General features: G+C 30.5%; 10 protein-coding genes across 10 annotated transcripts; 6 read left to right on the forward strand and 4 right to left on the reverse strand.

Annotated features, from left to right (window-relative positions):
* Positions 1-348: 348 nt before the first annotated feature.
* SLM4 (Slm4p) lies at positions 349-858 on the forward strand (the record flags this gene model as incomplete). Its single annotated transcript, XM_046078257.1, has 1 exon — positions 349-858. One exon carries the CDS (start codon positions 349-351, stop codon positions 856-858), a length of 510 nt encoding a protein of 169 aa, XP_045934660.1.
* A 1857-nt stretch (positions 859-2715) lies between these two features.
* On the forward strand, positions 2716-4512 carry SCDLUD_003733 (uncharacterized protein; the record flags this gene model as incomplete). The annotated part of the gene is made up of 1 exon (XM_046078258.1): positions 2716-4512. One exon carries the CDS (start codon positions 2716-2718, stop codon positions 4510-4512), a length of 1797 nt encoding a protein of 598 aa, XP_045934661.1.
* A 1321-nt stretch (positions 4513-5833) lies between these two features.
* On the forward strand, positions 5834-7570 carry SCDLUD_003734 (uncharacterized protein; the record flags this gene model as incomplete). Its single annotated transcript, XM_046078259.1, has 1 exon — positions 5834-7570. One exon carries the CDS (start codon positions 5834-5836, stop codon positions 7568-7570), a length of 1737 nt encoding a protein of 578 aa, XP_045934662.1.
* A 279-nt stretch (positions 7571-7849) lies between these two features.
* SCDLUD_003735 (DMT family transporter) lies at positions 7850-9139 on the reverse strand (the record flags this gene model as incomplete). The annotated part of the gene is made up of 1 exon (XM_046078260.1): positions 7850-9139. The coding sequence occupies one exon, from the start codon at positions 9137-9139 to the stop codon at positions 7850-7852; it is 1290 nt and encodes a 429-aa protein (XP_045934663.1).
* A 786-nt stretch (positions 9140-9925) lies between these two features.
* Positions 9926-10903, forward strand: SCDLUD_003736 (uncharacterized protein; the record flags this gene model as incomplete). Its single annotated transcript, XM_046078261.1, has 1 exon — positions 9926-10903. The coding sequence occupies one exon, from the start codon at positions 9926-9928 to the stop codon at positions 10901-10903; it is 978 nt and encodes a 325-aa protein (XP_045934664.1).
* A 321-nt stretch (positions 10904-11224) lies between these two features.
* ALG12 (dolichyl-P-Man:Man(7)GlcNAc(2)-PP-dolichol alpha-1,6-mannosyltransferase) lies at positions 11225-12964 on the forward strand (the record flags this gene model as incomplete). The annotated part of the gene is made up of 1 exon (XM_046078262.1): positions 11225-12964. The coding sequence occupies one exon, from the start codon at positions 11225-11227 to the stop codon at positions 12962-12964; it is 1740 nt and encodes a 579-aa protein (XP_045934665.1).
* Positions 12965-13192: 228 nt separating this feature from the next.
* On the reverse strand, positions 13193-13678 carry IMG2 (mitochondrial 54S ribosomal protein mL49; the record flags this gene model as incomplete). The annotated part of the gene is made up of 1 exon (XM_046078263.1): positions 13193-13678. One exon carries the CDS (start codon positions 13676-13678, stop codon positions 13193-13195), a length of 486 nt encoding a protein of 161 aa, XP_045934666.1.
* A 468-nt stretch (positions 13679-14146) lies between these two features.
* RSA4 (Rsa4p) lies at positions 14147-15679 on the reverse strand (the record flags this gene model as incomplete). The annotated part of the gene is made up of 1 exon (XM_046078264.1): positions 14147-15679. One exon carries the CDS (start codon positions 15677-15679, stop codon positions 14147-14149), a length of 1533 nt encoding a protein of 510 aa, XP_045934667.1.
* Positions 15680-16358: 679 nt separating this feature from the next.
* Positions 16359-22508, reverse strand: SSK22 (mitogen-activated protein kinase kinase kinase SSK22; the record flags this gene model as incomplete). Its single annotated transcript, XM_046078265.1, has 1 exon — positions 16359-22508. The coding sequence occupies one exon, from the start codon at positions 22506-22508 to the stop codon at positions 16359-16361; it is 6150 nt and encodes a 2049-aa protein (XP_045934668.1).
* Positions 22509-23267: 759 nt separating this feature from the next.
* PPG1 (putative serine/threonine-protein kinase PPG1) lies at positions 23268-24485 on the forward strand (the record flags this gene model as incomplete). The annotated part of the gene is made up of 1 exon (XM_046078266.1): positions 23268-24485. One exon carries the CDS (start codon positions 23268-23270, stop codon positions 24483-24485), a length of 1218 nt encoding a protein of 405 aa, XP_045934669.1.
* Positions 24486-24607: the final 122 nt, after the last annotated feature.

Consider the following 24607-nt stretch of genomic DNA (forward strand, 5'->3'; position numbering starts at 1 on the left):
TATATTTATAACTTATATAAATATTATACTAAAAAAAAAAAAAAAAAAAATTGCTTATCCTTTTATTAATTGGTTAATTTTGATTGGCGGTGGTTATCTTTTTTTGTTTTGTTTTTTTTTTTTCCCTTATTGAGTAGCTTTTTTCCGAAATGGTTTGGACATGAAGTTTTCGGATAATAACTATTTTTTTTTTTTTTTTTTTTTTTTTTTTATTATTATTATTATTTTATCCTTTTTTTTTATTGTCTTTTTAGAACCAAACTTATACATTACATATTAGAACTTTGTCAAGAAAAAAAAAAATTTCCCCAGTTTGTTAAGGATACAAAACGGCAAGAAGAATAAAACATGTTAAAAGCTTCAAGTATTAATAAATTACTAAACAAGTTAGTAAATGAGCCTGCATATTCACCGATTATCAGCAAAAATGTTAATGCTACTAACACAAAAATAAAGCGTACCGTCTATCATATGAAAAGTATTGCGTTGATAGATAGCACATCAGGTAATATACTTGCGTACTCAATAAAAAAGACTGGAGCCACAACTGTCAACGATAATGAGCCCGAATTAAGTTTGCCTCTAATGTGTCTATTAGTGAGGGATAAATATATGGAAGATTCGCATAGCAAAAAAAATGAGGAAAATGATATTGTTGTCTACACTTATGATTTGGATGAAGAGTGGAATGTTTGCTGTGCATTAATACCAGGAAGTGATATCCTAGTATGTTATATAAGTCGTGCAAACGTTACTGCCAATACCGCCAGTGTAAATTTCCCTGTTGGTTTATTGTGTTTAAAATTAAAAGTTAATATCAAGAATAATTTTAAAAGTCTATACGGTTATAAAATGTGATAAATATATATATATATATATTTGTTTGTTTGTCGGTGCCAAATCCTGAATAGACATGATGGTCCGACTGTTTATGAAATTTTTATGTTGAATTTTGGTAATAAAATAAGTGTACTATTACTCAGTAAGTCAAGCTTTGATTTAACATACTCCGTTAGAATATTGTGACGATCAACATTTTCTTTTTTCTTTCTTTCATACATAATAAACGCATTGCCAGCGAAATTTTTTGAGGTTCAAATTACTGTTTCTATGAATTGGCTAACTTTATTTTTTGTAAGGCCTTGCTCATAAGCAATTATAATAAAATCAAAGTTTGGATGTATTTTCCTTATATATATATCTTGATTTTTTTTAAAGAGATAACCGCTAAAAAAAAGTATGTATATGTTTTATTTTTTTTTTATGTGATTCCAGACGGTAGATAAAATGTTTACTTTTCAATATAAGTACGGAAAAGCATTTAGGGAAACGTTTTGGAACAATTTGTATATTCCTAATGAGAGAGTTAAGCGGGGAAAATCTTATGGGATTAATAGCGTTAACTTAGCCGTGTGTCTAATGAACAAATGAAAATTTGTCTAAAGTTTAAAAAAAGAAAATGAACAAAAAATTATGTAGGGATAAGCGATTACAGATAAAAGTTATTGATAAATAATAATAATAATAAGATTTAATCAAAGATGGTAATAGAGATCAGTTTGTTTCTAATTTAAATTTTTTTTTTTTTTTTTTTTTTTCTTTCTTGTAGATAAAAATAAATATAAAGGCAAATGCAACATCTCGAATAATACAGGAGATTTGAGTTGATAAGCATTGTTTAGTTAGTTTGGGTGTGAGTTGGCCATGTGCGTTATACCGATTTATTTTGGGGAAATAAAACATAAAAAAAAAAAAAAAAAACTTTGATTTTACTTGTACGAGAAATTGCTTGGAAGACAAAAAAAAGTTGTTATCATTTTTATTTTTATTTGCTGGGCGAGAAGAAAGGGAGAAAGATGATCGGTCGGTCAGCCTGGTGGCAAAAATGAAAATAAATAAAAAGGGTTAAGCGTATTGTTCTAAATTCTTTTTTATTTGTTAATGTGATAAGCCATGTCCGATCTTATGTCTCGCTCTCAGTTTTCTACTTTTTTATTTCTTAGATAACAAAACATCTCGAATATAATCAAAAATAGAAAAATATGAAATAAAAATAAATCAATCTTTAATATTCTTGTAGCTCGATAAATTAGTTCAATATAATATTAATACTTTGGATAATCTATCGAGGTACAAAAAAAAAAAATCTTATCAACTAATTCCTTTTGCTATTAAATTATTATTATTATTTTTTTTTTTTTTCCATTTAATGTTCTCGGTAATGATATTCATCTTATAATAAACCTTTCTCCGCCCCTCTCTGTTTGCTTTCCTTCTCTCTAAAAAAAAAAAAAAAAAAAAATTAATGAATAGAATGATTAAATCAGATCCTCTTATCTTTTTATTTCTGTGACATATGTGACCATAGATATCTAAAGCATATGAATAACCTCTATTATATATATTTTTTTTTTTTTTGGTCTTGTTTCAATAACAATGTTTCAAAGAAAAAAAATTTTTTTTAAATATTATATAAGTAGCCCATAAAGAAAATAATCTCAATTGTTTTTTGGTTCAATCTTGTAGCTAATCTTTTTTTCTTGTATTCATATGTCTATATTACAACATACTTTTAACCAACATATCCAAAAAGAATATCATTGAGAACTTTAATCATTAGTGTTTTAGGAATTAGTAATTGTAGAACATAATATAGAATTTAATTCAATCTAAAACAAAAAAATAGTTAATATATATATAACAAAAATATAAAAAATGGGAAGTGGACCTATAGATTATGAGGCTGTGCCAGGTAATTCATTTTTAGTTGACTTACAACAAAATACCGGTGAGGGTGAACAAAAGAAGATTGTTTTAATTCCTACACCGTCGGATGATCCAAATGACCCTTTAAATTGGGACCCGCTTAGAAAGTGGACTGCTGTTTTATGTGTTTTGGTGTATACCGCCGGTTTAGGTGGTTCTTCAGCTGCCGTTTATTCTGTTTTAGAAGAAATTAGTGATAAAACTGGTATCACTTTGGATCAATTAAATAATGGTACCGGTTATATGTTTTTATTTTTTGGTATTGGATGTTTTATTTTCCAACCATTAGCTTTACAATATGGTAAAAGACCTGTCTATTTGTTTTCCATGTTGTCTACTGCTTTAATCTGTGTTTGGCCCCCTTATACTAAATCTGATGGAGAATGGATTGGTTCCAAGATTTTGCAAGGGTTGTTGGGTGCATGTGTGGAATCTTTGCCAGAAATTTCCATGAGTGATTTATTTTTTGAACATGAACGTGGTACTGCTTTGGGTATGTATGCTTTGGTCCTATTGACTAGTTCATATTTGTCACCCTTAATTGCGGGGTTCATTGCTAGTAATCAAGGCTGGGAATGGGTTATGTTTTGGACAGCCATCGTCTGTGCCATTTTCTTTGTTTTCTTGTTGGTTTTCATGGAAGAAACCAATTACGAACGTAAGTTGAAGATTGACAGCAGAACAGGTTTACCAATTACATTTAAAAGACCTGGTGAGGAAGAAACTGATTATGTCACTAATGTTTTCTCAAAAACTTCAAATATCCAAATTAATGAACAGAAACAACAGGCAATGGATGATGTATTGAATGATGAAACTTCAAGTTCTTCAAATGAAAAAGATAGAAAAGCCCCTAAGGTTGACGTTAACGAAATTCACAATTTGGAAGCCATCACATCTGCGGACAACGAAAATGTTTACAACCAAGTGAGTAATGTCGAATATGTTAAGAGCGATGAGCCTACCAATTATAAGATAAAAACTTACTGGGAAAGAATGTCATTGACATCAGGTATCAAGAAAAAGTTTTTACTACATCATTATTTCTTGGGTCCATTCTATATGGCTAGATTTCCAGTTATTTTGTGGGCTGGGTTTTTATATGGTTCCTCTTTGGTTTGGTTTAATGTTTTGAATGCTACAGAAGCCTTGATTCTAGGTGGGGATCCATACAACTTTAAAACATCCATGTGTGGTTTGGCTTATATTTCACCAACTATTTTCTCTGTCATCATTTTCTTCATTGTTGGTTACATTAGTGATAAATTGAAGATTTACATTGCTTCTAAGCGTGGTGGTCTAAGTATGCCAGAAGATAGATTATGGATTGTCAGCTTTTACGCTGTTTTCGGTTGCGCTGCCTGTATATTGTGGGGTGTTGGTGCATACTATGAGGTGCATTGGTTTGGTTTGGTGTTCGGATTAGGTTTGCTTGGAGGTCTAGGTGTTTTTGGTTGTGCTTCTTCAACTGGTTATGTTGTCGATTCATATCACGAGTTGGATACTGAAGCTATGGTTGTTGTTATTATTATAAGAAACTGTATGTCATTTGGTGTCAGTTACGGTATTACCGATTGGGTTGTCAATTTAGGCTACAAAAATTGTTTTATTAGTGTCGCCTTTATTTGCTTTGCTTGCAACGCTTCCTTTTTGTTGATGATTTACACCGGTCCATGGTGGAGAAACAGACAAAAGCATGCTTATTGGAATCTAGTTGAGAAATATAGAAACTTGGGTATGCACTAATATATATTTTTATTTTGTAATTTTTTTTTTTTTTTCTTCCTCTGGAGGAAGCTTTAAATTGAATAATTAATCACACCTTTATATTTATTTTATAATTTTTAAAAGAAAATATGACTTATTATTGAGTAATTTTTATAAGACCCAAACTTTTTTTTTTTTTTTTTTTTTGGTAATTGTAAGAGAGTGTGTGAAATGCATTTATAGTATAGATTGTTCATTATATAAGCATAAAGAAGACAGCATGCTAGAGTTCAAATGTGTTATTTTTAATAATTCTTATGATTTATAACACCATCTTTTTTTGTATATATATTGTTTTCTTTTAGCTAATTATATTTAAGATTCAGTATGCCAAACTTTATAATAAATTTTTAAAAAAATATGTCTAGTTAGTGGAAAGTAAATAACAAATTTAAAATAGTAAAATTCGCGGGTTTATAAAAAGCACGGAACTGATGCCAAACGGACTATATCTAATTATAGACTTGGCTTGACAGCAAACCTGGCTTACTGCGTCACGTTTTATTTTTTTTGTATACTGAACACAAAACAAAGACTATAATAATAATTATTATCATCTTGAAATTTAACAGTTTATCTTTAAACTTTTTTCCGAGGAAAACAATGAAAATATATTGAACCTAAAAAAAAAAATAAAAATAAAAAAAAAAAAGTTTTAAATAATAGATAAATTATGAATATTAAAGTATATAATTTATAAATCAAAAATAACTGCAAAACAGCGTTAATAAATATTTAAATAGTTAACAAAATGTTTTTTGTATTTGTAAAACTTGTTAAATCTTACCTAAACCAACGTTTTTATTCGCGATAAAGATTTGCAATGGAAAAAAGAAAAAAAAAAAAATAAAAAAATAACATGTTTTTAGCTTTTTATTAATCGCGGTCGACAATAAATCTTAAAAAATAAAAAAAAAAAAATAAATACACATATAACAAGTTAATCGTGTTTACGCGCTTATTTCAGATAAGAAATACTTTTTTTATTTCAACAAGTAAACAAATTGAATAAGCAAATGTTGCATTTTTAAAAGCAGTTTGAAAGAATTATATTCATATATAAAGAAGAAATATATTCAGTGAAAAAAAAAAAAAAAAAAAGAAGGATTTTATAATAAAAAATAAATTTTATATGCTCTTTCTTTGCTGTTTCGCCATGTTATTTCTACATGCAAATCTTTTAAATTTTCTAATTTTCAATTGATAAAATATATACTGCAGCACGAGTAAGAAAACAAGCTTATTAAAAAAAAAAAAGGAAAAAAAAAAAAAAAACAACAAATACTAGCACTTATAAAAAATGTCATTTGGAAAAACTTTATATGCTACTGAAAATCCAGAATTATTTGCTAAATTTACCCCCTTAATCGAAGAATACAACAAAGCACGTGAAGAGCAAATTAAAAACTATGATCCTGAATTCTATGCTAAGTGCAAAGATACTGTTGCACCAGCGGAGCAATTGGACTCTGAGCCAATTAATGCTTTACAGTACTTGGAAAAGTTATTAACCCCAAGTGAATTGGTTATTGTTAATGAATATTCCATTAAGGACCTTTTGGATAAACAATTGGATAAAAAATTAACAGCTGTTGAAATCATTAACGCATACATCAAAGCTGCCATTATTTCTCAATTTTCTACAAATTGTGGTATGCAATTTTTAATTCCAGAAGCTTTAAGTAAGGCTAAGAAGCTAGATGAATACTTGGCTGAACACGGTAAACTAATTGGGCCATTTCACGGTATTCCAGTTTCCTTGAAGGAACAAATGAATTATGCTGGCAAACAAACGTCTGCTTCATATGTTGCCTATTTAAAAAACATCCCCAAAGAATCAGGTGTCACTATCCAGATCTTGGATAAGTTGGGTGCCAATTTCCATATCAGAACAGCTCAACCTCAAGCTATCATGTGGTTGGACACTGGTAATGTTATTACTGGTAGAACTAGAAATCCTGTAAGTACCAGACTAAGTCCAGGTGGATCTTCTGGTGGTGAAAGTGCTTGTGTAGGTTCCCATGGTAGTTGTATTGGTGTAGGTAGTGACATTGGTGGTAGTATAAGAGCACCAGCTGCTTTTGCTAATATCTTTGGTTTGAAGCCAACAACCAGAAGGTTTAGTTTAATGAATGGTTTAAGTGGTGGTAAGGGCCAAGAAAGCATTGTTGCTGTTCAAGGTCCATTGGCTAGAAGTATTGAAGAAATGGAGTATTTTACTGAAAATTACTTAAATGAAGGTAAACCATGGGAATACGATCCTTTGTGTGTTCCTATTGCCTGGAACACCAAAGTTGAACTACCAAAAAAAATTAGAATTGGTGTTTTGTTTGATGACAATTTGGTTACCCCATACCCTGCTGTTACCAGAGGGATGGAATCTGTTGTCGAAAAACTTTCTAAAGCGGGCGAGGATTTTGAAATTGTTGACCTAAGTAAATATTGGTACAGTGAAAAGGAAATGGAAGAAATTTATACGATGAATATTGGACTATATACTTGTGATGGTAATAAAGTTCAATTAGGTATGTTTGGCGAGAGTGGTGAACCATTGGAAAAATTGACAAGACATTTCTTGAATTTTGATGGCGGTGTTGAACGTAGTGTGTATGAAAATAGAATGTTTAATGCTAAAAGAGATTCTTTAAAGGTTGAAATGTTCAATAAGTTCTTCAAGGGATTGAAATTAGATTTTATTTTAAGTCCAACATATTGTGGTCCATCTGAAAAGCAGGAAAATTCATTATACTGGGGTTACACTTCATTTTGGAATTTGTTGGATTATCCTAATGTCATTTTCCCATCAGGTGTTGTGCATGATGATAAAATTGATACAATTGATAAGTTGGCTGGTCCATTAAAGAGCAACAAATATGAAGCAATGGTTTGGAAGAAAGACGGTAAGGTTATCTACGATCCTAAAGACTACATTGGTGGACCAGTTGCTTTACAATTAACTGCTGAAAGATTCCATGATGAAGATGCTGTTGCATGTGTTAAGAAAATCACTAAAGTTTTAGGCATTGAGAGACGTTAATCTTTTAGAAAATGAATTAGATAATACGGTACATATTTGTATATAACGATTTGGTAATAATATCTAAGTGATGCATTTTATTTTATTCTTATTTTTCATTTGATTTGAAACATGACACGTGTATTTTTAATGAATATATATGTAATAGTGATGACAATTTGGTCAAATATAAACAAATAATACAATATATATATATATATATATATAGTTATTGAAAGAGTGTAGCTTATTTTAGGTTTTTTCCTTTTTTCTTTTCTGTCAATAAATATTGCGCTAGTTTTATAAGATGTGTAGTTCCTTTGCGGAGTTTACAGGATTTTTGGCGGTATTAGTATCTAGCGTTTCAAATTCAGCTGCATTATTTCCAATATCATCCAATTCAAAATCTATATCATCATTTCCCTCCAAACTCATCTCATTATCTATAACACCATCTTGTACCCCTTCGAATTTAGAACCGTTGTTTACACCATGATTGTTTTTATATTTAACTGCAAATAATGTTGAGCTGACAATAATTATAATGCCACATAATGAAGTCAAAGATGGTAAATGTTTCCAAATAATCAAATCCCAAAAAACAGCATAAATAATTTGCGAATAGCTCATCAATGCGCTTCTACTAGTTTTCTTTTCCATTTGAATTCCTAATGTTAGCAACAATTGCATGAAAAACCCACTAAATCCAATAAGAAAGAATAGAGACCATTGTCCCTTAGTTTGAGGTGTTTTGAAAGTCATCGAAGGTATAAACAATATACCAAATAAAGATATTAAAAAGGATAGGAATGAAAAATAGGTGACACTCATTATGGCGTGCGCCCTTTTGCCAATATGCTTAATGATTACATAAACAGAACTAACACCACACACGCCGACCAAGCCAACAATGGAGGCAATCAATCTCTTCTTCGCGTTTTTGCTTTCAGCACTATCATCTTCACCTTCAGCAATGTCATCTTCGCCCCCAAATAAAAAGGACGGTCTTACGATCAATATAACTCCACATAAGGCAGTTAAGGCACATGCGCCCTCCATTTTAGAAAAGCGTTCACGTAATAATAAGGTGGCTAAAATACCAGTTACACTAGGCACCAAAAATGTAATAACAATGGCATCGCTAACGCTTAGATATTGTAAACTGAAATATAACCCGAAAACACCGAAAAACCCTAATGACCCTCTTAAAACTAGCCACTTTCTCATTGGCTTTGGGCCAAATGGGACGTCATTGATATGATTTTTATTTAGAAACATGTATATTAGTGTACCTATAAAGGTGATTAACATTCTAAAAACCAAGATTTGTAACGGGTTAATTGGATCATCTTTAAAGTTGGGATCTGTTTCCAATAGTTTTGTGGAAATTACCATAATACTATTGAATAATTGAGAGGCCAATAAGTAATACAAGCCTTTATTTTCGTTATGATTGGTAATGGTGTGATCATTTAACTCGGGTTCATCCTCGTCATCGGCTTCGAACTTGGTTATTGAAAGGGAAGAAGGAGATGATGATTTATTGTTAGGGATATTATTGTCTATGCTGATCGTTGGTTCGCTTGACATTTTTATAGTTTTATTTTTAATTTTTTTTTTTTTTTAACTTTAATATGTCTATATTATTAAAACTATTGTATGTTTGAATCTTGTAAAGGCCTAAATAAAATTGTAAAAAAAGGAAAAGGAAAAGGAAAAGGAAAAGAAAGAGAAAGAGAAAAAGACTAATAGTAAGAATAATAAAACTAGAGATAATGCTTGGTTGTAAAAAAAAATAAACTATTTGTTGAAGCACGATATTTGATTCCGTATTATTTTGTATTGGTAGTTAGCGATTAGGTATTATAATCCAAGCTTATTTTTATCTATAATTATTTTCTTTCTTTCTTTCTTTCTTTCTTTTCTTTTTTTTTAAAGATAAACAAAAATTTCTCCTATTTTTCTCATTTTCTTTTTTCTTAAGAAACGGCAATAACCGGTACACAATTATATCCTAATGTTACACGTGACCCTGGAATAAAGAATCTCGTTACTATTTATCCAGTATCCGAATACTTTTTAATCCGCTATAATCGGATACAAACACAAAAACCCAAAAAAATATGGGAACTTGACAAAAATATGAAAATTTGACAAGAGAAAACGAAAAAGAACACGTAGCAAATGAATATTGCTGCTTGTTCTTCTTTCTATTAAAAAAAAAAAAAAAATTATATATTGGAAGACTAGACAACAAAATAATAAATTATAACTTGTCCATTTATTTATTTATTTATTTATTTGACATTAATTATCAAGTATAATTTACTTCCGAAGAAGAAAAAAAAAAAAAAATAAATAAAACAACACAAGACAATGTTAATCAATTTACTACTTACTAGTGTATTATTTCTATTCAATATCACCCTTAGATCCGTACTTGCTGTACCAACATCTCAAGTTTATGAATTAAATCCTCCAGTTACGGATCGTGTTTTCTTTTTTATTGAATATTATGATGTGGATTTGAAACAATATACTACAACTGAAATTGATATAGAATTATATGGCACTTTAGCTCCCAAAACAGTTGCCAATTTTGTAGCTTTGTCAAAAGGTGTTCGTGCTTTAATGCCTAATGAAAAAGATGAAGCAAAAGCTTTTGAAGTTGGCTACAAAAATACTGTTTTCCATAGAATCATCAAAGATTTCGTTATTCAAGGTGGTAATGTCTTGCCACATATTGGCCCATTCAGTATCTATGGTATGAAGTTCGATGATGAAACTTTCCATTTAAAACATGATAGACCAGGTAGACTAGCCATGGCTAATTCAGGACCTAACACTAACGCTGGCCAATTTTATTTTGCTATGAAACCATTACCTGATTTGGATGGCAAGCACGTTGTTTTTGGTCAAGTAACTAGGGGTTTAGATATCTTGTTGGATAAGGTACAATTTTTGGAAACTGAAAATGTTGACGAAATGGAATTGAAAAAAGTTAAGATAGTTAACTGTAAAGTCGATAGCTTAAAAATAGAAAACAAAGACTTTATGCAAAACAAATACATGGAAAGAGTACAAAAATTTAGGGATGGTAAAGATATTAAAGGGAACAGCGTTCATTTTGATCCCTATAATGAAGGTAGCTTAAGAAGCTACAATGATTTACATACTGAAAAGATAATTAAAGCCAATAATAATCATCACAATGGTTTATCTGTTAGCGGTACAGGTAATAGTAATATTGGGAATATATTTTCCAAACTTTTGGGTATTAGTATACTTGTGTCATTGGGTTATTATTTGTACAGTAAAAAGAATAATAAAGTGGTTTCACTAAGACATGATTGAGTGATTAAATTTATTCCAGAAAAAAGAAATTATATAATGGAAATATTTTATTTAAAGTTGTATATCATTTATAAATAAAACGCAAGCTGTTATTTATTTTTATGCTGGTAGATGCTATGAACCGACAATTGTTTGAACCGACATAAATTTTTAAGAGCGCCTTTTCATAAAATGCTGAATTCGCACAACTGCCAAAAAAAATGGAAAAAAAAAAATGGAAAAAAAAAAATGGAAAAAAAAAAAACATATATAAGAAAAAGATTGTATCCTTGTCACCTTTTATTTTATTAACCAACAACAACAACAAAAACTATAACAACGATGTCCAAGAGAAAATCCGCTACTAACAACCATCAAGAAGATAAAAATTCAAAAGTTGTAGAATTTAAAGAAGAAATAATAGAAATTGATCAAGTTGATTCATCAAAACCTATTTTTAATGCTACAACAAACAAACAGAATTACGAACAACCATTACCTTTTTGGACTATATCAGATAGTTTATTAATCGTCGTTATTACCTTGCATTTAATTGTTGTCCCATATACCAAAGTTGAAGAAAGTTTTAATCTACAAGCAATCCACGATATCTTAAACTATGGAATTTTCGACATTTCTAAATATGACCACTTGAAATTTCCAGGTGTAGTTCCAAGAACTTTTGTTAGTGCACTAATAATTTCTGTATTAAGTAAACCTTTTACATATTTCAACAATTCCCAAACTCAACTGGATTCTCAAATTATCGCCCGTGCTATGGTTGGTTTATTAAACGGTCTTTCCCTAATATATTTAAAGTATCAAGCTCAAAAAAAGGATAAAATCGAGTTAAACAAAATTGTAAAAACAAAAGTTAATTCTTCCATTGGGAATTGGTTTAATGTATTTACTTTAACCCAGTTTCATTTGATGTTTTACAGTACAAGAACGTTGCCCAATTTCATGTTAAGTTTACCCTTGAGCAATATTGCTTTGGCTTGGTGTGTAAACGGTAAATTTGCTCAAAGTATATTACTTTTATGTTTCTCCGGTATTATTTTCAGAATGGAACTAGGTGTTTTTGCGGTTTCATTGACCATTGTTTTATTACTAGCCAAAGAGATTTCCGTTAAAAGGGTGATTAGATTGGTTATTATCGGTGTTGGCTTAGGTTTAGGTGTTACTATGACTATTGATAGCTATTTTTGGCAGAGATGGACTGTTCCTGAATTAGAATCTTTTGTATTCAATGTAGTTGGCGGCAAAAGCAAAAATTGGGGTACATCTCCATTTTTAACCTATTTTACCGGCTACTTATTAATGATTTTCTTACCACCAACTGTTTTAATGCTAAATTGGGCCGGGTTGAAGAATTGCATCAACTACAATCTAAAGTATGTTTGGGCTTGTTCATTTTTGCACATTATTTTAATGTCCTTTCAACCACACAAAGAATGGAGATTTATTGTTTATAGTATTCCAGGTATTACTTTATTAGGTGCTAGTGGTGCCTCTTTCCTTTTTAGTACTTTAAACAATGAAAGTGTTTTAAATACAGTCATCTGTTTGTTAATCTCATTATCCCCACTATTGTCCTTTGCCATATCTTTAGTATTTTTATACATTTCCTCTTGGAATTATCCAGGCGGTGAAGCTTTACAGGTTTTCAATAATTATATTTTGAGTAAAAATGTATCAGATGTATCTGTTCACATGGATGTCGCAAGTTGTATGACTGGTGTTTCTTTGTTCGGTGAACTAACAACGAATAATGTCACTTATGACAAGACTGAAGATCATAATGAATTGACAGAGTTATGGCCTAACTTTGATTATTTTATTGGCCAATACCCTTCATTCAATCAATCGAACTTTACATTAATTGGTAAAACTAAAATTTTCAATGGGTTCAATGTTGATTATTTAGTAAATTTAGGCAAACAGTATCATAATGGCTTTTCAATACTGGATGAGATTATTTCTACCCGTAATATGGATCTAATATGGGATTTCTGGGATAATATTTTTATAAAAGATGATCTTATTTATATTTGGGAAAGAAAGGAGATGAGCAAGGATTAGTATTTTTTTTTTTTTTTTTTTTTTTTTTTCTTTTCCTTTTCTTTTTAACTTATAGTATAAACTTTTTTATATACATTTAATTTTACTGATTTATATTATGTAATCTTTAATAATTAAAATATGTATTTATAGATAGTATGTACATGATCACCTCTATTTTGAAAACGGATCAACTTATTCAAATGACAAATATGTTAAAATATAGGAATGATTTCCACTTTAAAAAGCTTAAAAAGTGGTTGATAACACGCTTTTAATATCAGTTGCATAATTACCCTCAATCAAAATCTTATTGGATTGTAAAATAACTTTAAATTGCTTTTTAGGAATATGTGGTAATCTTTCTTGTAAATCGTCTCTTAACTGAATCGGATTGCCTCTTATCTTTCTTATTTCAGTGTAACATTTCATAGATTTGTATTCGGTATAAACCGGTAAGTTACCAGTAGATGATCTTTCCACCAAATAGTTTTTTTTACCGAATTTGGTACCACCAACCAATTCTGATGGAGAGATATCTTCAATTTTAGGGAAAACCTTAAATTCACTTATTGGATCTGAAAATAAATCCTTCGAGGCATGCCCAACTGCATCAATATTTGCAGCAGCAGAATGATCGTCTGAAGCCAAGGGTTTACTTGTAGTAGTAGAATGTAATCTTACTATATTTTTAGTATTAAAAACTGTTCTTAAATTTAACGACTGACGAAGCATCTAGATATATGGGGTATATACAATGAAATGGTGGAACGAAATGCTCTTCTTTATTTTCTTAATGATAACTCTTTGATACTACTAAGATTAGATATATATATAGATATATATACTTGAAAGAGAAAAAAAAAAAAAAAAAAGATTATGTGAAAGAGCTACATATTACGGTACCAAATAAGTAAAATGAAAAATGAAAAAAATGAAAAAAAAAAAAAAAAATTTCATTAATTTATTTTTTTTATTTTATTATCCTTATCCCACATCCGACGGACATTCGTAAATCTTTATTTCCCGAAGACCGAAAAAAGAAATAAATAAATGATGCAATGACCAATCCAATTAAGAACAAATACTTAAACAACAAAAAAACTATTTATTTTTACTAATAGTAATTAACACATTAAACATAAAAAAAAAAAAAAAAAGAAAAGTAAATTCAAAACAACTACATAGGTACCCTCCAATTCTTCAATGTGTCCATATCCTAACTGTTTTATCCTTTCCTCCACTACAAACACGTTTACCATCTACACTCCAATCAACCGTAAAAACCTCATCTTTATGTCCAGGTAAATCAACAGACAATTTTTTTGTCTTAACATCCCAAACCTTTAACGTAGTATCCTTAGAACATGAAACTAGTAGTCTACAGTCAGAAGACCAAGAAACTTGATAAACTGGTGCAACGTGGCCCCTGAAAGTGGAAATAAACTTACCATCTCTACCATCCCATAATTTAATAGAATTATCAAAAGACGCACTTACAACATACCTACCATCTGGGGAAAATTGCACATGATTGACTAATTTTTGATGTCCCGTCATTCTTGTTATCGGTTTGTTTTGTTTCAACGGGTTCCACAAATACATAGTAAAATCATCACTGCAAGTAACCATATATTCTTCTAATTTACCATTTTTCTTTGCAATTTTTTCAAAATTAATTAAAGCTCTTTTTCTTAGCTCTGTTTCACTAATTGATTTTTCGGATTTGTAGTCAAATCCACCAACTCTTAAAGCATAGTCAGTGCTTAATGATATATGGTTTATCCAATGTGCATGTGATTTTAGTATATTTATACATTTCCCTGTTTGACCCATATCCCAAGCCCTTATCGTTTTATCGTGACTGCCACTATAAATAACATTACTACCGCTCCATCTAACACAAGACACAGAATTCGTGTGTCCACTTAGAGTATATAGACATGTTCTAGAGGTACAATCCCAAACTTTTAAAGTGCCATCTTTACTAGAACTAACTAGACGAGGTAATTCAGCTTCCTTAACTAAATGTAAAGGTTCCCAGCTCAACGCTGTAATCCATTTACCGTGTCCTCTTAAGGCATCACCAAGCGGTTTCCCAGTATTCGCCTCCCATAACCTTATAGTGTTATCCATTGACCCAGTAGCAATAATTTTACCATCTGGGGAATATGAACAACATAAGACCCAATTACGATGTCCCGATAGAGTGACCATAGGAGTTTGTGTTTCGCAATCCCATATCCTGGCAGTGTTATCCCCTGCACCGGTACACATTCTAGAACTCGTATTAGGAGCAAACGCGGAACATAAAATTGTAGAACCATGGCCCACAATGGCTGCAGAGCTTCTAGTTATGGGCTTAACCTTGAAAACAGCCCTTGGCGTGTAAACTAACGTTATAAAATCTTCGGTAGTTTTATAACCAGGCTTTAAAATAGATGTATACAAGTTATCATTTATATCAATTAATTTATTTTCTGGCTCGATATTACAACTGAAAGTGTATGGAACAGAATCATCATTGGTACCTTGCAAATTATTTAACAATTCCTCCAGTTGTTTCTCGGTGATATCTCCTGGGACTCTTAACGATCCACCAACACTTTCACCAGTATCGAATGCTTGAAATTTTATCAAAACATTTGGCAAATCTTTTGGGATTAAGTCAATTTCCTTAGGTTTTTGAGCTTCTTTTTTTTGCTTTTTAGATGGTGGTGGTAGTACGGTAGCCATTGTTTTTTTTTTTTTTTTTTTTTTTTTTTTTTTTTTTTTGATGTAGCTATATCACTTATTGCTAAGTAAGTTTAATACATTATATTTAAGATATAAAATATATTTAAAACTTGATACTTATGATGAGTAAATTGTTTTAAAATCGAAAAAATAATGATATATATTAAAATGCTAATACCAAAAAAAAAAAAAAGAAAAAAAAAAGAAATGTGCAAAGCAAAAAAAAAAAACCGTTGTTAATGAACGGATAAACACACAACCATTAAAATATTCGGACAGTGGATAGTCCGATTTCGGAATAGATAATCAAAACTTTCACTTTCAATCAACAAAAGAAACATTTAAAACTTTCAAGAATGAGGAAATTTCATTTTTATCAACAGTGTTGTAAATTTATACTATTTTTAAATGATTATTAGCTATAATTTGCAAATTATGACTTATATACTTTCTTTTTTTTTCTTTTTTCTTTTTAATACAATTTACTCTTAAAATATGGAGAAAAGCACAATATAATTCTTATTATTACAAATAAATCGGTTGAATAATGAACCTAAGTAAATAGTTAGTACAATTATATGTACGCATACGTACACAAACAAACATATATATATATATATATACGATAAAAAAAAAAGCAAAAAAAATAGCAAAATAGGTTTGAGCCTTACCTATATTTTTATATGTTACTGTTGGACAGCGTATTACTATCTGTCCCAATAGAAGTCATAGATGATGTGGAAGAAGAAGTATTCAATAAGCTTACCTCTGATTGTTCGTCAGTACCAAAAGCTAACATTCGAATTTCAACAATCCAAGGATGTAATAGCAGTTCTACCGCAGTTGCTCTCTTATCTGGATCTTGTAATAAAAACTTGGATAAAAAATTTATACCCAAGTCAGACATCTCTTTTCTTGTTGGTAATGGTGGAACATGACCGGCAGCAACATGATACATGATGGCCCACTCATTGTCTAAGTTGGACCAAGGTCTTCTTCCTGTCACCATTTCTAATATTACACATCCTAAAGACCATATATCATCTGATCCAAACCGGCCATGCTTTGCACCTGTAATATTCTCTGGAGCCATGTACATTGGTGTGCCCATCAAACTATTTAGATTACCACCGCCTGCGGTATTTTTCTTAATATTTGTGGAATTCTTTGATTCAACCGGAGTATCACTCTTATTATTACCAACTGTTGCATTCTTGGTAATTAATTTAGCTGCACCAAAATCAACATACTTTATGACACCACTATAATCTAACAATATATTATCCGGTTTAATATCTCTGTGAACAACACCACTATGATGCAAGTATGCCAAGCCCTCTAACAATTGTAAAGAATAAACTTGTGTTATTGTTTCATCTTCAAACCGACCATGTTCCAATAGAGTTGCCAATGACCCACCTTCACAATATTCCATGAAAATATTAACCTTATCACGATGAACTTCAACACCATAATATTGGACAATGTTAGGGTGGTTCAACAATTCCAAAACAGTCATCTCGTCCTTGATTCTGGGGAATATCTTTTCCATACTTTTACTGTGCTGAACCTTGATCTGTTTAACAGCCAATATACCACCAGTGTCTAAATTAACAGCAGAAAAGACATCGCCAAATGAACCACCACCAATAAATGATCTTTTTTGCCACCTAATAGAAACATTAGATAGAGACGAAGCCAGTTTGGCTAAATACAAATCCTCTCTATCCGTATCATCCAATACTTTACCAACTTTTGCCTTATGTTTTGTTTTCTTTGCAGTTCTTTTCTCAAGGTCGCGAATACTCTGCATACGGATCTGTGAATTAACCGCCAATACTGCATCATCATCATACTCATCAATACTTACAGATCCACTCATTTTCTGTTGCTGAGACAACTTGGATTCTGCTAAAGCACGGGACCTTCCACCCATAATATCAAAATGGGAAATCAATAGCGACATACAACCAGAAATTTGTTGTTTTAAATCTGCAAAATCTTTAGAATCTAATGCTAATATATTATAACCAGAGGTAACTTGCATCGCAAATTCCATCGCTAGGACCGACCATCTGAATGTTTTCAAATCAGTCGGATTACAATCATTCACAATAAATTTAATCCAACTAATTGATAATTGAATCATTACCAATATTAACTCAGACCTATTTGTGTTGGTAATAGTACTCGTGTTTAGAAGGAGGAAGTTCCTGGCAAAATCCTTGCAAAACATATATCCACTATTTAGAATTTCCATACCAGGAAGTTTGTTTTCAACTTCAACAACGACCGAGGGATAAGAGGACAATAAAGAATACACCATTTTATAAATAACTCTATTAATTCTTTTCAAAGTTATATCAATACTTTTGATGGAACAGGCTCTTTCCAAAAATTCAGCAGAGCTATCTAAAGTTTGCTCAAATCTTTCTCTTTGGTAATCCATTGCATAACATGAACCTTGTGTTAAAAACAAAAGTCTATCATCAACTGAAGAGGATGCATTCGCAGGTTTTGACATAGATTTCGTGGAAATTGGTACACTATCGACCCCTTTAAAAAAAGCATTGAAAGGCAATTTAATTTCGGATACACATATTGGTTCAGATAAATTAACAACTCGACCCTTCCACAATAAAACTTCCTTTGGCGATATCACTATTAAATAACCTAAAGACTTTAGCTTCATTTCTAGTTCATACAACTCATTTTCTTCTCTTGCATAATCATCAAAATAGTTGCTATTTCTATCACGATTATGAATGAAAACATTCTTAATAGTAGTATTATCAGCAAACCCAAAATCAATACCATTGGACTGTTGCTTTTGAGATATATCAGGAGCAACCTCACCAGCAAAATTGTTCACTGTTCTGGACGTTTTACCAGGATTTGAAGCAGCAGCAGAAAAACTTCTAGAGATATAATCCGGCATCTCCATATGGTAATAGTAGGTACCATCAATAGCATATTGTTCCATGTACAAATCATTTTCATCGTCGACGTTAAAAATTTCTTCATTGATAACGTTATAAATGTTTAAATTATTATTGACTTCCATTACAGGAACCAAGTCAGAACATATTTGGGAATTATTTAAAATTTCTAAAATATCTTCTTTAGAACAGTTTATCAACTCACTACTACCAATTAAATAAACACCTTTATCATTTTCTAACTTACCACCGGTGTAAAATAAAACATGTCCGGAATCTTTTAATAAATCCAAAAAACTTGCCTTATTTTTAATTTGGTAAATACTCATATTACACACAGAGTTAGAGAAAACGTTAATAAATCTGTTTAATTTCCGCTTTATTGTACCCACATTTTCTAAACACTCACTTAACCATTTTTCCACATCAGCTTGATTTTTAAAATTCGGTATCTCTGTCTGCAGTTCAATGATATAGTTGTGTAGCTTGGTCATAAACCTTAACGATAAGGTGGCAAATGCTCTTGCAACTTTCAAACCAGCTGTTTCGCTTAAAAATATGCCAATATTCTTTAGATTATCCCAATGCTTAATTAGCTCATCTGGCTCTTTAAAAGTTCTGAAAACACTTTTAGAACTATCAAATAATTTCAAATTTAATAATTTGAAAATGAATAATATCGCATCAATAACAACATCATCAAAATCTTCATCGATTTGGAAAATATTTGTAAAATTTCTTTTGTATATCTCAATTGTATACTTAATTTGTGTGGCCAATTTCACATAAGTGCTCATATCGTCAATTATTTGGTCAATCATCATCATTGTTGGATTTTCCAATTTTTCAGCATAATCCAATCTAACCTTTATAACTTCTTTGATCAATTTGATAGGGAACCGTAACAAAACACTAATCTTAGCAAACATAAGCGGAAATCCCAATTCTTTTAATATGTTACCATATTTGACATAACATATCTTAGACTTGATGATCCAAGGTGCATGTTTAAAAAAAATTTTTTTTTGGAAGATTAACTCAATATCTCTTTCGGTGACAATTTGATCGGCTAGAGATTTATTAATTTGAAATTCAACCACTTCACAAATGGGTAAAAAGTTATGAGTTTCTGGGTCAAAATATTTACCTAGATCAGTATATTGACAAAGATTTAGAACCTCGTTGGTTAGATTTTTATCCAAATTCACAATAAGGTTGAATGTAGCTAATCTTTGTTCAAATTGAAAACTTGCCGTAATAGGTTTTTCCTGTCGTAAATCACTAAGGTTGGGCCAATAGGAAGTGATTTGATAATATGTGTCTAAAAGGTCTTTAAGTTCATTAACAAAGTGGAATATGGGTTTATTATCAGCATTTTCAACTTTATATTGCATAATTTTATCTATAACTTCATCAGCAACAGTATTCTTTAAAATCTGCAAGGACTTTGTTTGTTCTTCAACAGTGTGCCCATTCATCCAAGCTTTCAATTCAATCCATAAAGTGTCCTTAAAAGTAGTATTGCCATTAAATTTCTCTTTTAGTTTAGCTAATTTGGATTTTTCGTTGCGCACAATATCTCCCTTTAAAACTTTGTACAACATCATTTGCCATTCTAATCTTTCTAAAACCCTAGGATTTTGACCAATAACAGACAACTCCAGTGAATCCTTCGAACATACTTCTCCCTTATCATTATCATTACTATTATTATCGTTATCGCTATCTTTAATCCACGATAATTTTTCTAGTAAAGATTTCTTATTAATTTGAAAATTTTCTAAAACTGGATGATCAGTTTTGTCTTGATGAACTTTGGCATTCGGTAATACAAATTCAGCAGTAGATGTAGTAGATGATGAAAACGTCAAGGTATCATCATTATCAGGTGTCTGAAGACCACTTTTTGTGCGTGTTTCGATTTTTCTACTGTTGGTTGAATAAATATTATCATTTTGTTGATCAATATTATCATTTTTTGACAATGAAGTACTAAGTTCATTGGATTCGTGTTCATGCTCGTTATTTTCTTCAATATCTGAAGAGGAGGAATCATTAAAATCGTCAAAGCCAACACCATATATATTATCAATATCATCATTATATACATCGGCTAGACTTTCCAAATCATCATAATCATAATAACAACTACTATCATCATCTTGCAAGTCATCATAATCGTAATAACTATCGTCATCGTCGTCGTCTTCGTTGTTATCATCATCATCATCATCATAATCATCACTGTATTCTTCTCCTACTTCAATACTGTTGCTATCGATATTATTATTATTACTATTAGTATCTCCTTCCGTATTATCATGGCTCCCATTAATATACCCTCCTCCTTCAGTATCAAAAATAGATTTTTTAGCTTCAGTTAAAACTTCACAAAGACTATTTGCTCTTGATTCTTCCCGTTTTTGTTCAAGGCTACTTTTTTCATAATTATGCAGGGTATCCATAGAAACAGAAGTACTACTAGTATTATTGGCTTTCCGTAACAGTATACTATTTACTTTAGTGTTATTTGTGCCGTACTTCAGATTATACCTACCGCTGTTACTGGTTGGACTGGCATTAATTAGTGATATGCTACTCTTCTTTAGTTTGTCTCCTCGTGACAGCAGTTGTTGACTTTTATGGTATTTTTTTGTTAATTTACTCCCATTATCATCCAGATTTGTGACATTTTTATTATTGCTATCTTTGCTTTTTTTTTTACTCTTGACTCGAATATTTTTTTTAATAATTGATGGATTATGAGCATTTTTAATAATTTCACTATTACTCTTTTTACCTTTCCTTTTATTATTATTATTATTATTATTATTATTATTATGATTACTATGATTATTATTAATTTTTGAGGTAAATGACCTAGAAGCAAAAGTGGCAGAAGTAGTAGCGGTAGCAGTGTTGCTGTTGTTATGAGTTGGACCATGAGGACGGGAATTGTGGTTAGAACGCATAAGACCATCCAAATTATTTAAGCTAATTCTTCTTGTATAATAATCATCGTTCTTATTTTTAGCGGCTGCCTTTCTCAACTTGGACAAGTAAATTTTTTCGTTTAAAGCGTACTCTTTTTGCATATGCAATGGTTTTTCATTAGAAAGATTATTGCTTGTTGTTAATGCTGATTGATGTTGATCCGAAGGTTTTGCAATAGGCAAACTAGTAATAGAATTAGAAGTTATGTTTTTTAGAATATTTTCTGAAGTCACTTTAGGAATTTCGTTTGGAAGATCGTAGTAGTCTTCTCTAGATAAAGTAGATGAACTATGATCACTGGTAAAGTTGTACCCTCCAGAAGCGCCTGCAGACAATTTTCTGTGTGTAGGATCATTATTTTGAGCAGTGTTTGGGCCGGAAATGGTTGAAAAACCTAAATTAAACCCACTTGAAACATGTGATGTCAAAATTGGTTTTCTTACCGGGGAAAATGCTTTAGGTGATAATAATGAGGTGGATGAAAGAGATGACGATCTAGATCTTGATTTTCTTTTATTATTTAAAGTACTTGATGTGATTATTGTTGTTGGAGTACTGTTATTGCTCATCATCATACTATGTAAAGAGGATGATGGTGGTGGCGGCTCCAGATTTAATAGAATCGGGTTATTTGTGCTAGAGTTATTGGTTAAGGAAGTGTCTACAAATAGTTCTTGTTTTTGAGGAGGTGAGGAGGTTGTAGTAGATGTACTATTATTAGTATTATTATTATTAGTATTATTATGAGTAGTAGAATTTATATTAGCACGTGTATTTAATATATCAGAATTGACAGCGCAGGTGGGAATATCATCGATATCATTTTGAATTTCTTTTACCGCCTTTGCATGTTTCAAAAGCAGATATTCCTGTGAATTATTGTTGTTATTAGGCATCTAAACAAAAAAAAAAAAAAAAAAAAAAGAAAGAAAAGGGAAAAAAACAGTAAAGATGTGTATATATATATATATATATATATATTTATATCTGTATTTATTTTTTCTTCCTTGGTCTCTAGAATTGAATTTGTGTTGATTCAAACGGAATCGAATAACGGCTTTATTTTTACTTTGATCCTTTTTCTGTGTAAAGGTTATTCTTTGAAGTATTTAATATAGTTGAATTATTTTTAATTAGTTTTATAAAATTAGGAAAGAAAAGGGAAAAGAGAAAAGAATTATTTATTTATGTTTCAAAAAATAAAAAAAGAAAGAACAAAAAAAAAAAAAATAAAAACCAAATTGAGATATTACCAAATAGAGTAATAATTACTCTTGTTCAAACGCCTTTTATTATATACACAGACATCCGGGTAACACATACAATGTACTTTATGAAAGAGTTACGGGTGCTTTTTTATATATTATTTATATATAATATATATATTGTCCAGATTGCTTTTACGGACATTATATCCTTTGACAGATAATCGGACACTATATATAAACAACACAAACAGTAATAAAAAAAAAAAGAAAAAAAAAAAGGAAAAAAAAAAAAAAACAAAAAGAAGTGGAAATGAATGTTAATTTTTAAAACATTAAATGCCCCATTCTTTATCAATGAAAATAACACCAATAAAACTAAACCAAATAAAATAAAATAATAAAACAACAATTACGAAAAAAAAAAACTTATAAGGATATATCAGTCAAATGTCGTTTGGTGGAACTTACGAATTAGACCATTGTTTGGAAATCTTGTATAAGGGTGAATTATTACCAGAAATAGTTATTGAGGGATTATGTTTTAAATTAAAAGAATTATTGATTAAGGAAAGCAACGTTGTACATGTATCTACACCCATAACTGTTGTAGGTGATATACATGGTCAATTCCATGATTTGCTAGAGATATTTAATATTGGTGGTCGTTGTCCTGACACAAACTATTTGTTTTTAGGTGATTATGTTGACAGAGGTTTATACAGCTTAGAAACTATTACGTTACTTATAGTTTTAAAATTAAGGTATCCTAAAAGAATACATTTGATTAGAGGCAATCATGAATCTAGACAAATTACCCAGAGTTACGGATTTTACACTGAATGTTTGAATAAATATGGCGGAGACTCACAAGTTTGGAAAATTTTTACTGATTTGTTTGATTATTTGATCTTATCATGTATTATAGATAATGAAATTTTCTGTGTACATGGGGGACTGAGCCCAAATGTTCAGACCATTGACCAAATTAGAATTATAGACAGAATAAGGGAGATACCACACGATGGTGCCATGGCAGATCTAGTATGGAGTGATCCGGAGGAGGAAAATAATACCATAAGTACTAATACTAACAATACAGTAAATCAAGATGAACATTTTCAAGTCAGTCCACGCGGTGCAGGGTACACTTTTGGGAAAAGTATTGTGGAGAAGTTTTGCCATTTGAATAATATGAGTAGGATATATAGGGCCCATCAATTATGCAATGAGGGATATCAGATATATTTTCAAGGGTTGTTGACTACAGTATGGAGTGCTCCAAATTACTGTTATAGATGTGGTAACAAGGCCAGTATTTTAGAATTATATAATAAAGATGATTATTTTTTTAATGTGTTTGAAGAATCGCCTGAACGCACGATAATTAATAATAATGGTAGAAATCAATTAATTAATCCAAGTTATTTTGATATAAATAAGAGCAGCGATGATATGGAGTGGTTTGAGGAAGAAACAGCAGATAATGATGATAGCAATAATGGTATTAAACCCGCCAATAGCAATATAATAAACAATATAAATAACGGATTTAGTGGCTCCAATAGAAGAAATTTTATTGGAAATGATTACTCAAAATATGACATATATTCAGATTCGTACCAAAGATTAAATGCTAGATCTAGACATGTAGATTATTTCCTATAACTTCCCTCCTTCTCGTTAATATTTAAAGGTGTTATTTAATATATCAGTATATTTATATAGTCTATATATATATATATATATATATATATATATATATATATATATGTAATATAGCACATAAA

Source organism: Saccharomycodes ludwigii, chromosome IV (assembly GCF_020623625.1).
Source record: "Saccharomycodes ludwigii strain NBRC 1722 chromosome IV, whole genome shotgun sequence".
NCBI lineage: Eukaryota > Fungi > Ascomycota > Saccharomycetes > Saccharomycodales > Saccharomycodaceae > Saccharomycodes > Saccharomycodes ludwigii.